At 56.7% G+C, this 15,856-nt stretch overlaps 2 protein-coding genes across 2 annotated transcripts in view; both read right to left on the minus strand.

Moving 5' to 3' along the window:
* Positions 1 to 914: 914 nt before the first annotated feature.
* On the minus strand, positions 915 to 7,653 carry CA11 (carbonic anhydrase 11). Its single transcript, XM_049786316.1, has 9 exons — positions 7,467 to 7,653; positions 7,306 to 7,380; positions 6,390 to 6,532; positions 3,869 to 4,054; positions 3,441 to 3,536; positions 3,207 to 3,279; positions 2,960 to 3,114; positions 1,738 to 1,903; positions 915 to 1,052 (listed from the first exon to the last, which is right to left on the minus strand). The coding sequence occupies exons 1-9, from the start codon at positions 7,531 to 7,533 to the stop codon at positions 1,027 to 1,029; spliced, it is 987 nt and encodes a 328-aa protein (XP_049642273.1). The 5' UTR covers positions 7,534 to 7,653; the 3' UTR covers positions 915 to 1,026.
* Positions 7,654 to 12,132: 4,479 nt separating this feature from the next.
* NTN5 (netrin 5) overlaps positions 12,133 to 15,856 on the minus strand; it is a 7,155-nt gene continuing 3,431 nt past the window's right edge. Inside the window, exons 2-7 of the mRNA XM_049787556.1 lie at positions 15,369 to 15,557; positions 15,089 to 15,238; positions 13,935 to 13,988; positions 13,659 to 13,736; positions 12,273 to 12,665; positions 12,133 to 12,200 (exon numbers count right to left, since the gene is read on the minus strand). Coding sequence (XP_049643513.1) covers positions 12,133 to 12,200; positions 12,273 to 12,665; positions 13,659 to 13,736; positions 13,935 to 13,988; positions 15,089 to 15,238; positions 15,369 to 15,557 — 932 coding nt within the window. The remainder of the gene's footprint in view (positions 12,201 to 12,272; positions 12,666 to 13,658; positions 13,737 to 13,934; positions 13,989 to 15,088; positions 15,239 to 15,368; positions 15,558 to 15,856) is intronic.

Here is a 15,856-nt window from a genome sequence, read left to right on the forward strand (position 1 = left end):
AAAAAAACATCAAACCAAACCAAAACACCCCCTCCTTTTTTTTTCTAAGTGGAGGGCCCGCCCCGGGCTGCGGGACTGACCAATACCGTGCCGAGCCCCCGAGAGCCGCAGCCAATGAGAACGCTCCGATCCCGGAAGACTGGGCCGGGGCGCGGGAGGGGCGGCGAGCCTGAAATTGACAAGCCTCGCGGAGGGGGCGGGCCCCTGACCTACATTTAGCCAATGGGACGCGGCGCTGGGGGCGGGACGCTGACCCAGATCGGACCAATCAGGAGGGCGGGAGGGGGAAGCACATGGCTCAGCGCGTGCTGCCGAGTTGGGGCGGGTGGGGGAGACGGTGAGTGTGGAGCGGCGTCTCTTAAAGGGGCAGCGAGCTTAAAGGATTTAGTTCCCGCCGACCTGGAAATAAAAGCACACACAGGCGAGGCCCTGAGAGATAGCATGGAGGCAGGGCGTTTGCCTTGCATGCAGAAGGACGGTGATTCGAATCCTGGCATCCCATAGGGTCCTCCGAGCCTGCCAGGAGCGACTTCTGAACACAGAGGCAAGAATAATCTCTGAGCACTGCTGGGTGTGACCCAAAATTAAACATTAAAAAAATACACAGGTGAGCCGTGTGATTTACCAAGTGCGAGATTGTGGCCTAGAAGTTTGTCATTCTTTTTAATCTATTTTTTTGTTTTTTGGGGGGCACACCGGTGATACTCTGGGATTTCTCCTGGATCTGCACACCTGCTGTGACTGGTTGATGGTGATGGTGGAGTGTCCCTTGGGGTGCAGGAGATAGAACCCACGCAAGCAAGGCCTAATGCTGTATTCGAGTTCCAACCCCAAATTTCTATTTTTTTCCCCTCTAATAGTCTAATAGCCAAGTGTTTCCCCCACGGCTTCTAGAATCAGACCAGAGAAACAGCAAGTATTCTGTCCCTTTAATAGCTCTTTTTGGGGGGTTTGGGGGAATAGGATGACTTCCCTTCCCTGGTGGGGAAGGCTTGGGCAGGCAGGTGCAGTCTTCAAGAGGGAGTCTCAGCGACCTTGGGGGGCACCATCCACTGGAAAAAGCAGTGGGAAGGGGTGTCGTTAAATTTGCAACAGGCCCAAGAGGCCCCCAGACACGGTGGCATGCAAGGGGGTGAGTGGGTGGGCTGGGCGCAAAAGCTCTGCCACCAGAAGGCTTGCTGGGATTTGGGGGTCCGGAATAGGCCAGGCCAAGTGCAGGTTAGATGGTGGCAGTGGCAGAGGGTTTTGGGGGAGAGGAAGAGAGATTGGGGGTCAGCTCAGGGTCTAACCACTGAAAGGTGGTGGCAGCTACCCAGGGCTGAAGCACCCAGGGAGGCCAGTTCGAGACCCAAGGAGGACAGGACGAGAGGGGACCGGGTTCATTCTGCTCGTGGAGACCGGACTGGCCTGGAGAGCCAGAGAAACTTGGGGGGCCCAGTCATGAACCTCATGAACCGTACCACCAGGCAGCCCGGGGGGTCGGGTCGAGTCACAGAGCGAGTGTGGCAGGTTGCAAGCGGTGAGGAGGGAAGACAAACCGGGGCGGTTGGACCGAACCACGCTGACACATGGGGAGAAGGGAGAAAGCAAGTGACAGCTCGACCAGACAGACAGACAGACACCGCACAGGGGACACGCAGGGTGGCGTGGGGTGGGGGGACCGGACTGGATCAGGGGAGACACACAGGCGGGGTCGACCCAGACCAAGACGTGGCGGGGATGCGGGCTGGACCCTACCATGCAGGCGGTAGTTGGGGCCTCGGCAGCGCCTCTCGGGGTGCCGGGGGTCCCTGTTGCCCCTCAGGGCCCTGTGGGCCAAGGGCTGCAGGGGCCGGCCGTTACCGCTGAGGCTCTGGAAGATCTGGGACGGAGGATTCTGGCTCAGGAGCCTCAGCGAGTGCATCTGCCGGGGAAGGGGAAGGGGAAGGCAGGCGCTGGGAACGGTGCAGTGACACCTCTGACAGCTCGCTGGAGGCCGCGCTCCTGGAGGCAGGTAGGCGGGGCTCGATGCGACCACACCCACCTAGCCTAGTGGGAGGGGCTTTTAAGTCACGCCCCTACTTTCTGATAGGCGCGTTTGATGTAGCCCCACCCACTATGGGCGGGTCTTGCGATGGCCCAGCCCTGTGGTTGGTGTAACCCATAGGAAAGGTGGGTGGGGTTTGTTGCCGCCACACCCACCGGCCTGGTGGGAGGTGCTTGACGAAGCCACGCCCCTATAACTAGACAGGATGGTTGGGTGTAGCTCCACCCACCAGAGGCGGGGCTTGTGATAGTCCAGCCCTGTGGTTGGTGTAACCCCGCCCCTTAGGCCGGGTGGGCAGGGCTTGCTGCAGCCCCAGCCATGTGACTGGGTGGGAGGTGCTTGGTGAAGCCAGGCCCCTGCCTGCTGCATGATGGGCGTGGCTTGATTCAGCCCCCACCCACTATGGACGGGGCTTGCGAGAGTTCAGCCCTGTGGTTAGTGTAACCCACCCCTTCAACCAGGTGGGCGGAGTTTGATGCTGCCCCACCCGTGTGGCTGAGTGAGAGGGACTTAGTGAAGCCCCGCCCCTGCGGCCAGATAGGTGGGGTTTGGTGCAGCCCTCCCTGTGGTTGAGTGGGCGGGGTCTGGTGCAGCTCCACCCCTGTGACCAGGTGAGAAGTGCTTGGTGAAGCCCCTGCAGCCAGATGGGCGAGTGTTGGTGCAGCCACACCCACTGTGGGCGGAGCTTGGGATAGTCCAACCCTGTGGCCTGGGTGGGTATAACTGCACCCCTTCGGCCAGGTGGGCGGGACTTGGTGAGCCTGTCCAATCAATGTCGCTGATGGGCGGGGCTCGGCGTGGCACCGCCCCTTCGGCCGGATGGGCGGACCTTGGCGTGGCCCCGCCCCACCCCACCTACTGAAGGTGACAGGAGGCCGAGAGCCCGGATGTAGATTGACAGTCCCAGTGATGGCAGGAGGACTGACTGGTCACCTGGAGGGAGGTGATATTGAGGGCCCGGTCGATGAGGATCCAGGTGACCGTCTCGGAGCAGGGCGGGGTGCTGAGAGAGCCCTGGTAGGTGATGAATCCAAAGGAGTCAGGGAACAGAAGCTCCAGGCTCAGGTCTTGGAGGAAATAGGCATCATCTGCAGGAGTAAGCAGGCTGGAGTGAAAGGGGGGCCCCTGGGAAAGACCCCTCGGTTCTGACCGGCTGTCCCCCAACTCAGCTGGGACTCACTCTTGTAGGAGATGCGGGTGATGGTGTCCCGGTTCAGGAGGCGGCTCAGGAAAGGGTTGGAGCTTCCTGCCACCTGGATGAGGGGACAAGGGGTGGAGCAGGCACCCCGAAGTCCAAGTCTTCATTCCCTTCCTCCCTGGGTACCCAGGAGTCTGGGGACCCCGCCGCCCCCTCTTCTTCCACATCCAGATCTCAGGGTCCCAGTCCCCAGCCCTCCCAATGGAATGGACTTACATTGACAAATAGGCTGAGAATAGCCAGGCCATTGGGGCCCCGAGAGGCAGCACTGAGGTTCCCATAGAGTTCCTGGTTGAAGTGGATGAGCTGCACCTGGAGGGTGGGGAGCACAGATTGGGGGTCCCCCCCCCCAGTGGAAAGGGCAGAGAGATGGACCCTGAGTCAGGTTAAGGGGGCTGGAGCATGACTTTGCACACTGCAGGCTGGTTTGATCATGAGCATCACAATGTCACCAGGAACAATCCTGAGCACAGAGCCTGGAGTAGCTCCTGAGCACTGTGGGGGTCTGGCCCAATAGTCCCCCCCCAAAAGGATCAGGTTGAGGGGTGTTTTATGAAGGAAGGTGGGATGAGGCATTAAAAGGAGCATCAGGTAGGAGGGATTGGCTTGACACATAGCAAAGGTCAAAGGTCAGCGGCCATCACCTCAGCAGAGAAGCTCTGGTGGTTGATCTGGTGTTCAGAGCCGGCTCCATCGCGCGCCCCGAAGAGCAGCCGCAGTTCACTGAGACGATGGCTATAAAGGAGGGGGCCCCCAGACACGTTGACCACCGGCCGGGGTGCAGGCAGGAAGGAGACGTGGCGGCCGGTGTTGTACAGGGTTCCCCGGAGCTGTGGGAGAGGTGGAGGCCATCAGAGAACCACTGAGAGAGAGAGAGAGAGAGAGAGAGAGAGAGAGAGAGACAGAGAGACAGAGAGACAGAGAGAGACAGAGACAGAGACAGAGACAGAGACAGACAGAGACAGAGACAGAGAGACAGAGACAGAGACAAAGAGAGAGAGAGAGAGAGAGAGAGAGAGAGAGAGAGAGAGAGAGAGAGAGAGAGAGCGCTACTGCCCAGCGCACATCTGTCATTCAGCAAAGGTTGGATCAGAAAGAGCATGTGTAAAGGTCCTGGGGTGGCCTGATTGACAGCAAAGAGGCAAATGGGAGCAGAAAGTGAAAGGAGAGAACAGTGATGGCTCTTGTGGGCAAAGCTCAGCATTTTGAATTTGTATTTCAATAACTTCATGTAAACAACATACATAGAAACTGCTATCTGATTTCTTTTCTTTTTTTTGGTTTTTGGGCCACACTCAGTGACGCTCAGGGGTTACTCCTGGCTATGTGCTCAGAAGTCGCTCCTGGCTTGGGGGACCATATGGGATGCTGGGGGATTGAACCGAGGTCCGTCCAAGGCTAGCGCAGGTAAGGCAGGCACCTTACCTCTAGCGCCACCGCCCGGCCCCTGCTATCTGATTTCTAAAAGGATAGTTGAGTTGGGAAATCACTCATGGCAGGCTCAAGGGACCATATGGAATGCTGGGGATCAAACCCTTATGCAAGGCAAACTCCCTCCTATTGTGCTATCACTCCAGTCCCTGGAAATTTATTGTGTGAGTGTGTGTGTGTGTGTGTGTGTGTGTTGAGTATTTTTAAAAGGGGGTTGCACCAGAATTATTGAAAAGAAAATAGAAGGACCCATGTAGGGGTCAACACTGGGACTCCCACATGCAAAGCATGCACCGCAGCCCTCTGAGCCATGTCCCTGGCCCAGGTTTGGGACATTAAACAATTCCTTGGCATGGCAAATGGATTGCAGGCAGCAGAGAAGCAGGTGCCAGACCAGGGTGATGGTGGGGATGAGAAGTGAAAAGACTTAAATAGCCTCTGTCTGAGGGGAGGACAGCAGTGTGAAGGATGGTGGCAGTCTTATTTAAAAAATAATCGAGGGTTGGGGCCAGAGAGATGGCACAGCGACGTTTGCCTTGCAAGCAGCCGACCCAGAACCCAAGGTGGTTGGTTCGAATCCCGGCGTCCCGTATGGTCCCCCCTCCCGTGCCTGCCAGGGGCTATTTCTTTTTTTCTCTCTTTTTTTTTGTTTTTCGGGTCACACCCGTTTGATGCTCAGGGGTTACTCCTGGCTAAGGGCTCAGAAATTGCCTCTGGCTTGGGGGGACCATATGGGACACCAGGGGATCGAACCACGGTTCTTCCTTGGCTAGCGCTTGCAAGGCAGACACCTTACCTCTAGCGCCACCTCGCCGCTGGCCCCCACGGGCTATTTCTGAGCAGATAGCCAGGAGTAACCCCTGAGCACCACTGGGTGTGGCCCTCCCAAAAAATCAAGGGGCTGGAGCCATAGCACAGCAGGCAGGGCATTTGCCTTGCATGCAGCCGACCTGAGTTCAATCCCTGGGATCCTATATGGTCCCCTGAACCTGCCAGGAGTAATTGCTGAGCATAGAGTGAGGAGTAATCCCCAACTGCTGTCGAGGGTGGCCCAAAATTCCAAAATCAATCAAACGAAAGGAATTTGGATGATTTGGTCAGAGATAGAGTTGTGTGCATATTTTGTATGCAGGACACTGGGGTTTGCTTCTCTATAGTCCTGTCCCCAGAGCACCTTTGGAAACAACCTGAGCCCAGAGCCAGGAGGAGCCCCGGGTCACCTCCGGGATCTGTCCCCAAACAACAAAATAAAACCAACTGGTATTACCAAGTGGGCAATACGGATTATAGAAACCCTCCTGCCAGGACTGGCAACCCAGTGCTGGCACCCTCACTGTGTGGTCCCAGGCAAGGAATTTAACCTCTCTGTGCCTCCCTATTCTATCTCAGAAATAAGGAAGAATAGCGCCTGTTTCTTGGAGTTGAGGTGATGGCTAGAGGGCTTCTCAAGCTTTGACAGCACAGCGGGGAGGAAGTTTGCCTTGCATGCGGCCAACCAAGGTTTGATCCCCGGCATCCTATAGGATCCCCTGAGCCTGCCAGGAGTGATCCCTGAGTGCAGAGCCAGGAGTAACCTCTGAGCACCAGAAGTTGCTCAGAAACCCCCTAAAAGATAAACCTACTCTCTAGCCTCTGTGAACCCCATTTCCCCATGACTGGCCTTGTACCTCAGCACCCCAACCCAACCCACCTACATGCTCCTGTCATGCATGCGGTCACCCCCAAGCCTCTTACCTTCTCTCCCCCAGTGCTGAGCCTCAGCGGGGGCAGAAAGGGGTCGAAGAGGACCCTCTTGAGTTCCACATCCACGGGGCTCTGTCGCTTCCCCACGGCGCACAGAGTCCAGGCTGCGTTCACCAGGCCCCAGAAAGGGGGACCTGGGCGCAGGAGCAGAGCAGGAAGGAAAGGGACTCAGACAGAGGGGCTGGGTCCCTAAGTTTAGGAGCTTAGGATCTGGACTCCTGGATCCCAGGAGGGGAAGGGCCAGGGACCTAGACTTTGGTGGGGGGGGTGTCTGCCTGCCTGCCTGCCTGCCTGCCTGTCTGTCTTTCTGTGTGTCTGTGTGATACTGAGATCCGGGCAGGAAAATCCTGAAATTCCCCTACCACCATCCAGTTTCTGAGGCTCAGAGCTAGTGAAGTCATCGGAGAAACTACAACTCCCTGCAGGCATTGGGGGATCACCCGCCTTCCCCACTGGCTACCTGCCTGCCCCGGTGCCTGTGGGAGTTGTAGTTCTTTCTGTCTCCCGTCCCACAGCTGGATCTTACAGGGGGGTGAAAAGGAGTTGCAAGAGAAGTGGAGGCGGGGAGGTTTGGGGGGGCACCCAACCTCTGCTTCTTTGCAGAAATTAGCACCTACCTGCGCCTCCCCACCAACACACACACACACACACACACACACACACACACACACACACACACACACACACACACGCGCATGTATCCATCCCCCCATTCTCCTTCCATGCACTCCCACTCGCTACTTAAAATGCGCATGTTTAATGTCCCATGGTGAGGCTCGGACTCCGGAGGGCTGCGGGGAGGAAGGGGCTGGGACTCCTCGGGTGGTTGCAGGAGAGGGTTGGGGGTGCCCCAGGAAGGCAGCGAGGGGGAACCCTCACCCTCCCGCAGCTGCAGTTTCCCTGGCACCTGGCACAAAGTTTCCCTGGAGATTCTCCTTGTAGCTCCACCAATTCTCAGGGTCAGGTGCGGGTCCGAGGTGTGCTGGGGAGACAGCAGCCTGAACCCCTCCCTCGCCTCGCCTCGGCACCCCACCCCCACCCTCCACTCGGGGGGTGCCCGCACCTTACCTGCGGCCCCCAGCGCAGCCCAGAGGATCAGCGCTCGAGGTGCGCCCAGCCCCGCTGCCGCCCCCATTCCCAGGAGGCCTGGAGCACCCCCTTCCTGCAGCCCTGCCCCCCTGGGCTCCTCCCTCTCTCTCCTCTTTGGGGGGACTCTCCTTCCAGGACTGGACGTCCAGCCTCGCCTCCAGCCACGGGGGACTCTGGCTTTCCCTACCCCCCCAGTACCCAGGCAGCGGGGACTAGGCCTCCCCCACTCCCCCCAAAAACAAACCCCACTCCCCTCTCCTCTCCCCTCTTCTTTCCCTCTTTGCTCCCCAACCTTTCAGCTTCTCTCTGCCTCGGATCCTCCACCTCGCTGCCTGCCTGCAGCTGCTCCCCGTGGTTACCTCTGGCTTCCCCACCCACAACCCCTCTTGGTTTGCTCTTCTCCAGGCTCCCCCAGACCCCCTAACTCAATATCTCCATCATCTTGCTTTCTGCTCTCACCTCCTCTCCTGCCTCTCTCTCTCTCTCTCTCCCACCTCCTCCTCCTCTCCTGTCTCTTTTCCCTTCTTCACCTCCTCCTCCTCCTCCTTCTTCTCTCTCTCTCTCTCTCTCTCTCTCTCTCTCTCTCTCTCTCTCTCTCTCTCTCTCTCTCCTCTCACTCTCCCTCTCTCTCTCCCTCCCTCCTGCTTCCTCTTCTCTGTCTCTTCTCTCCTGTCGCTTCCTCCCTCCTCCATCCCTCCCTCTCTTCTTGTTTTATTTCATTTTCCCCCTGGTGTGTGTGTGTGTGTGTGTGTGTGTGTGTGTGTGTGTGTGTGTGTGTGTGTGTGTGTGCATTAGATGGGGGGGGCAGGTGCCCAATTCCTGGGGATGGCGTGTGGGTACATGAAGGGACGTGAGCATCCCAGGAGCAGGGTGGAAGGGTGTTGGAGGAGGGAAGAGCTGGGGACTCTGAGCTTGGGGTGTTGGGGACACCTGGGGCCCCCCCAGTTGGCAACTCTCCTCCTCCGCAGAAGGGGGAAGGGAAGAGGCTTAAGGTGGAGCTGGGAAAGTCATCAGCTGTCTCCTTCCATCTTCCAGGGCGCTGGCCTCGGATGGTCCAGGGGGTTCCCGGCTCATGGAGATCCGGGGGGATCCAGGGAAACCTGCACCCCCGCCTTTAGCCCCTGCTCGGCTCTTGATCAGCCAGGGGGGGCTGCCTTAACGCGGCTGTGGGGGATCCCCTGGGAGACCGGGGCGCGGTGCCTGCAGCTGGCCAGGAGAGGGAGGCAGAGGACTGGCGAGGGACCGAGGGCGGCGGCGGTGGCCAAATGCAGCTCTGGGGCGGGGAAGGAGGAACCGAGGGCGAGCTGGACCCCAAAAAGAGACCCACCAGGGGACCCAAAAGGGAGGCGCTCTGGAAAACGAGGTGGCTCCATGGCCAGGCACGCAGATACATACATGCACATCTGTAGAGAGAAGGCCGAGGGGGGGAGAGGAACAAGCCCACGAAAGGGCGGATTATTTTGGTGTCCCAGGGCCCCAGGGTTGATCCCTGGGGATCAAGTGGGGTCAGAGCATCTTGTACTGTGCTGTATTTCCCAGGATGCAGAATTGAGGGAAGGGGTGTCTTCTGTCAGAGGCTCCCCCAAGCTCTTCATCCAGAGTCTCCCCCAAGCTCTTCATCCACAGCCCCTTCAGTTTCCCCCAAACCTGCTCTGTGGGTTACAGTGTCTTGCAAGGACTTGGTTTCTATTTTATTTTATTTTATTTTTATTTTTGGGCCACACCCAGTGATGCTCAGGGGTTACTCCTGGCTATGCGCTCAGAAATCACTTCTGGCTTGGGGACCACATGGGACACCCGGGGATCACACCGCTGTCTGGGGCCGGCGTGGTGGCGCTAGAGGTAAGGTGTCTGCCTTGCCAGCGCTAGCCTAGGACGGACCGCGGTTCAATCCCCCGGTGTCCCATATGGTCCCCCAAGCCAGGAGCGACTTCTGAGCGCATAGTCAGGAGTAACCTCTGAGCATTACTGGGTGTGGCCCAAAAACCAAAAAAAAAAAAAAAAAAACCCCAAAAAAAAACGCTCTCAGTCCTACGTTAGTGCGTGCAAGGCAAACGCCCTAACGCTTGCACCACTGTGCAAGGCAAATGCCCTAACGCTTGCACCACTGCTCTGGCCCGCAGGACCTGTTTCTAACTGTCACTGCTGCTATACTATGTTCCTCAAAGGCCATGAATTGGCTTGGGGAGTCAGACCCGTCTTTTTTTCCTTCCCCCACTCTTTTTTGGTAATTCTAGTACCTCAAATTCAGCCTGCCCTTCCCCCTAGTCACTGCTGTCAATAGTTGGCCAATACCCCTGGACAGAAAGTCTGTCCCCTTCCTTGTTTTGAGGTGACCAGTCACCTCTTGTATCTTTCCAGACCAGATGTCATTTTCTCTGGGCCTCAGGGTGCGTTCAGGCCTTCTCTGCCCTCCCGATGAGCTCAGCCATTTCCATGATGGAGGGACTGAGGTTATAGTACAGTGGGTAGGGGCTTGTCTTGCCTTTGTTTGCTTGGTTTTGGAGCCACACCCAATGGTTCTCAGGGGTTATTCCTGATTCTACATTCAGAAATTACTCCTGGCAGGCTCAGGGGACTCTATGGGATGCCTCAGATAGAACCTGGGTCGGCTGTGTGCAAGGCAAATGCCCTCCCCGTAAGGCACTTGCCTTGCATGCAGACAACTGGGGTTATATTCCTGGCATACCTGCCAGGAGTGGTTCCTGAGCACGGAGCCAGGAATAAGTCCTGAGCATCACTGGGTGTAACTCCAAAAAATTAAAGTTCCTGGGGCCAGAGTGATAGCATACGGCCAACCCCGGATGGACTTCAATTAGATCCCCGGCATCCCATATAGTCCCCCAAGCTTGCCAGGAGTGAATTCTGAGCACAGAGCCAGGAGTAACCCCTGAGCACCACAAGGTGTGGCCTTCAAAAAAAAGTAAGTTCATGATAGTGCTTTCTGGGTTCTCAGCCTGGCCTTGGGAGTCTCCTCTGATTTTGGGGCTCCTGTAGGGACTCTTTTCTCTAATTGGGGTTCTTCCGCTCCTCTCTGCCAGGCAAATCCTCCCCAATCAGCCCTGCCCTTGAGGAAACCATGCTCCCAGTTAGCCCCCAGGGATTCCAGAGCTGGGCAGGGAACTCGCCTGGCTCTGGGGCCCACCTGGGCAGCCTGCCCTGGTGCACAGCCCACTGGGCTCGGTGCCCAGAGTCGGAGGCGGAGGCCGGAGGTGGGTCCCAGATGTGGATTTCACGCCCATTCGTCTCGGGCTCTGGGAACAAAGTGTGGGTCACCAGAAACAGATGGGGCTGGCCTGCTCGGGACTTTCATCTCCCACCTCCTGGCCCCTGGGTGGGAGGCAGTAGGCCCCCTTGCCTTCCAGGTCTTACTGGTTCCCACAGCTCTCCCTTGGCCTTCTCCCTGCAAAAGCTCCATTCTCAACTCCCACTCCGACCAGGAGGGTTTTTACTGCCCTCCTCTGTGCCTTCCTTCATTCTACCTCCCAGGACTTACATAATAAACCTGAAGGTTTTCTGTTTCTGCACCAGGCCCTGTGCCATGGCCACTCCGTGCTCCGGTTCATTCTCTTCATCCTCAGACTATGCAAGTGCATTAATTCCTGTTTTATCTCTCTGGAACAAACATTTAGGAATGGGGTTGGGTCATGACAGTCACAAGTGGCACAGAAGTCACTGGAGGAACCATGGAATGCAGGGTAATGAGCCCAGGGTTCTTGCTTCCCTTCGGTCTTTGAGCTATCTGTCATGCATCTTTCTAAGTGCAAGGGATAAAGCCATGAACTGAATGAAATCTCTGGGGACCAGAGAGATAGTATAGCAGGCAGGGCATTTGCTTTGCTGTGGTCAGGCCAGGTTCTATTCCCCTAAGCACTGTTAGAAGCATTTTCCTGATTGCAGAGCCAGGAGTAAGCCTCGCCAGGTGTGGCCCATAAAACAGAGATACAATAACAACAACAAAAGAATGCAATTCCTATTCCCATGGAGCACATTTTCTAGTGGAAAAGACAAATAACCCAACAGTTAACACATGGATTTGGTATATTGTGTCAAGAGTGGACTGATAATTCAAAAGACCCAGCACATGTTTTGCTCGTGGAAGGTTGCGGGGCTCCATCCCCAGCACCACATGGGCCTCTGAACACTACCAACTGTTGGATGGGGCTATAATTCGGCTTGGCCCCAATCACATGGCAATTGGCTTTTTTCCCAGGAAAGGGTTTTTAAGGCTTATAGGCTCTGCTTCAAGACCAGGTGGATCCCAGTCAGAACCATCTTTATTCCATCACCGAAAACCCCTTGCTTCCTTTTCTTCAGAGCCCAAATGTCCCTAAAGCTGGAACTTTCTAAAAACTGGCATTATGATCCTTTCCTTTGACCCATGTTCCATCTTTTCTAGCCCTGGGACTTTTAAGCAAGCAACAAGAAGGGAAGCTGGGACATCACACCGGCTCTCTCACTGGATTGGCCCTTGGTGTAGGCAGTGTGGCCATGTTTGGCTCCATGGATTTACTCAAGGCCTTTATGGGTCTCTCATACCCTGCCAAGCACAGATTAGGCTTTGGAAAAAGATTCCCCCAAATCTCAAAACTTTATTGAGCTGACAGGCCAAGCCAAGTGTCCCCTTGGATACCCAAAGCCCTGGTCACATTTCTGGGAAGTCCCTTGAACCAGTGTCCGCCATGTTGATGACGTCAGGGGCTTTTTCAGCATCTGATTGGTTGGCGGAAGACCATGAGACCAGAAGTTGCCCTGCTTGCCTTCAATGCAGATTTTCTCCATCACTTGTTAAAGCTACCCAGTTCCCATTCTGGTACCCAGGCCCTGGATGCAACGTGGAGGGCTTCAGGGTGTGGCAGCCCCCAGCTCGCTCTTCCTGCTGCAACCTGCGCAGTGGCCGGGCCCAGTGAGGCCTCCAGGGCAGCGCAAGGCCATGGTGGTCCAGGACTAGGCGAGAGGGGTCTGGGCCTCCAAATGCACTGCCCAGCAGTAGGTAGTCAGTGCCTGGCCGGAGGCTTAAGCAGCCACAAGTCAGATCTGACCGGGGCACCCAGGCGTCCTGGGTGCCAGGGCGCAAGGCGTGGGCCCGCTGCTTGTACACAGCCAGCACAGTCACTGCCAGCTGTTGCCACGCTGGACCCGCCGTCACCACCGACCCCAGCACCTGTGCACGGAGAACTGTGGGAGGGGAGGGGAGAAGTCAGGCCAGGATGGGGGTAGGGGTCATCTGGATTCCTGGGGCCCTCCCCAATGATAGGACAGAGAGATCAGGGTGGATTCGGGGATGTTTTCCTCGCCCCTACAATCCTGGGGCAGTCGCTCCAGATGGTGCTGAGAATCTGGACCCCGGGATCCCACATCAGTTCAGCCTTTTGAGCCATCTCTCCTAGCAGAATACCTTGAAATTTTCGAGGTGTGAAGGCTGAAGGATGGGGTGACCTGGTCCAGGGTCAAGAAAGGGTGTAGTAGGGAGGGCAGGGTTTTAACCTAATTGGGGTGCTTGCATCTCATGGGAGAGGAACTGTAGCCAACACTAGAGGGTGTCCAGACCCAGATGCCTGGACTTGGGTGGGGTTCTTGGGGGATCATAAAATACTTTTAAGTATTACTTAAAAGTGAGGGAGACCCTATGGATGACCCTATGGAAAGAAGCAGAAGAGGCCAAACCAAGGTTAAAAGGCATTTAGAGCTGAGCCCTGAAAAAAGAGGTATGTTGTGTGGATAGGGGGTCCAGGATGAATTGGGGGTCAGTCTGGAAGTTGATTAGCAAAATTGTACTTTCTGAGGTGTCGAGAGGGTGTTCAGGTGTTTAGGATCGGAAGCTGGGGCTGAGGACAGCAGCAGATCAGAAATGTCTCTGTCTAGCGGGAAGGGCTCTTGCCTTGTATGTGGCCAACCCAGTTTCAGTTCCCAGCACCCAAAGATTCCCCTGCTACTATCAAGAGTGACTCCTAAGCAAAGAGTCCGGAGTAGCCCCTGAGCACTGCCAAGTATGCCCCCCAAACCAAAAATAAACAAATGTTCCTGAACTTGGATGTACTTCTCCTGGATGGAGGGAGCCTAACAATTGGTCATTGTGACTTTGGTGCCTTCTTGATGGTCTCACTTATGCCGGATAGCTGCGGGAACCCCGGGCCTCCCCTCTACCCCTTACTCACACTGGCAACTCACCATAATCCAGCTGACAGAACCTCCTGAGGCTCATGTACACGGCCCGGGCTGGACGGTTGCAGTGCTGGCACTCAGGGTCTGGGGAGGGCAGGTTGGTTGCAGGGGGCTCGTCAGCATTCTCCACCTGCTGCCCACCCCACCCCCACATTCTTGATTGACAGCCAGGGTGCCCAGATTCTTGGCTATGGGCTCAACATGCTGTCCCGGATTGGCACCCAGGGCCCAACCACCTCATCCCGATGCCCGTACTTCTAGCTCTCTGCTAACCCATCGTACCTGAGCTGTAAGTACCCACTGGCAAAGCAGTGGTGGTTGCAGCCTCTGGGATTCCTGCCAGAGGAGAAAAAAGGGGGGGGTGTCTCAGGGTCTCACCCACACATGTTCCCATCTCTCCAAAGGAATCCAGGATCTATTAATCCCCCCCTTTTTTTGCCACAATTGGTGACGCTCAGGGGTTACTCCTGGCTCTGTGCTCAGAAATTACTCCTGGCTGGCTCAGGGGACCCTATGGGATGCTGGGGATCAAACCTGGGTCAGCTGCAGGCAAGGCAAATGCCTTCCCTGCTGTGCTATTGCTCTGGCCCCATTTTTTTTTTCTCTTTGAGCCACACCTAGCAGTGCTCAAGGGTTACTCTTGGCTCTACACTCAAAAATCACTCCTATTGGGCCGGAGAGATTGCACAGATCAGCAGTGGGGTGTCTGCCTAGCACGCAGCCGATTCAGGACAAATAGTGGTTCGAACCCCGGCATCTCATATAACCCCCAAGCCTGCCAGGGGTGTTTCTGAGCACAGACCCAGGAGTATCCCTTGAGCGCCACTGGGTATAACCCCTAAAACTATAGCTCCTGGCAGACTCGATGGACCTTATGGGATGCTGGGGCTCGAACTCAGATCAGCCATTTGCAAGAAATACCCTATGCCCTGGGCTATCCTTTTTTGTTTGTTTGCTTGTTTTTGGGTCACATCCGGCAGCGCTCAGGGGTTGCTCCTGGCTCTATGCTCAGAAATCGCCCTTAGCAGACACAGGGAACCAAATGGGATGCCAGGATTTGAGTCACCGTCCTTCTGCATGAAAGGCAAACACCTTACCTCCATGCTATCTCTCTGGCTATGGGCTATCCGTCTTTACCCCAAACCTCTCATGGAAACCCAGAGTGACTCTGCTGTCCAGGCCCAGGGCCCCAGGAGTCTCTTCTCCCTGAGATGAAGCAGTTTCTGCACCTGCAAAGACTTGGCCCCAGCCTCTAGCCCCTAACTGCAAGGGATCCAGGCCACTTCAGGCCCCTGAGACCATTGGAGCCTCAGACCTATGAACCCACCCTAGGGCTATGGCCCCCCAAACCTGTAACCCCAAGCCTTTGTCCTAAACCTATGACCCCTGACCTGTGCCCTCCAGACTGTGTCCCCCAGCCATGTGCCCATACTCACGCTGGCAGGGCATCTTGGGGGAGCGGCTCTGCTGAAATCCAGGGGCGCAGCGATTGCAGGTGGCACCGGTGACCCCAATTTTGCAGACACATTGCCCACTAGTCTGGTTGCAGGTGCTTCCCGTGGCCCCGATGGGATGGCACTGACAGGCTATGTAAGAGAAGAGAGGCCAGGAATGGGGGTGTCTGGGCCTCAGTGGACCCTCCTTCAGACACAGGGGTCTGTATCCTCCCTTCAGCCCTCCTCAGGTGCCCCCACTTGCGTCATGTACCCCACTCACCCCGGCAGGCCTTGCGGCTGGTGAGGGGCTGCCCAGGGTCCCTCCAGAAGCCAGGCTGGCAGTAGTGACAGTGGCGCCCGGCAGTATGGTGGCGGCAGCGCTCACAGACACCCCCACTGCGGCCCCCCGACAGCCGGAAGAGCTCGGAGTTAAACCTGCAGCGGCGGGCATGCTGGTTGCAGGAGCAGGCTACGGGGTGTGGGGCACAGGTCAGGGCAGAGCCCCCCATAAAGCCCCCTTCACACTGCCCTTGGAAAAGAAGGCACCACTGGTAGATCTGGGGTGAGTCAGTCCTCCTAACTTTCCAGTGGGGTCCTGCAGGGCCGATAGGGGGACCCCCCAGGCTGCACTGACAGATTCCTGCTCCATGATTCCAGGACAGGGACACCCCAACTCTGAGCTCTGTGCCTCACTCTCACAGTCCTTCATCTCCTACAGCACCCCCTGGCCCTTCGCCAGATGTTTACCAGATGTGGAGTGGGGATGGG

The sequence above is a fragment of the Suncus etruscus genome, chromosome 14, assembly GCF_024139225.1.
Source record: "Suncus etruscus isolate mSunEtr1 chromosome 14, mSunEtr1.pri.cur, whole genome shotgun sequence".
NCBI classification, from domain to species: Eukaryota; Metazoa; Chordata; class Mammalia; order Eulipotyphla; family Soricidae; genus Suncus; species Suncus etruscus.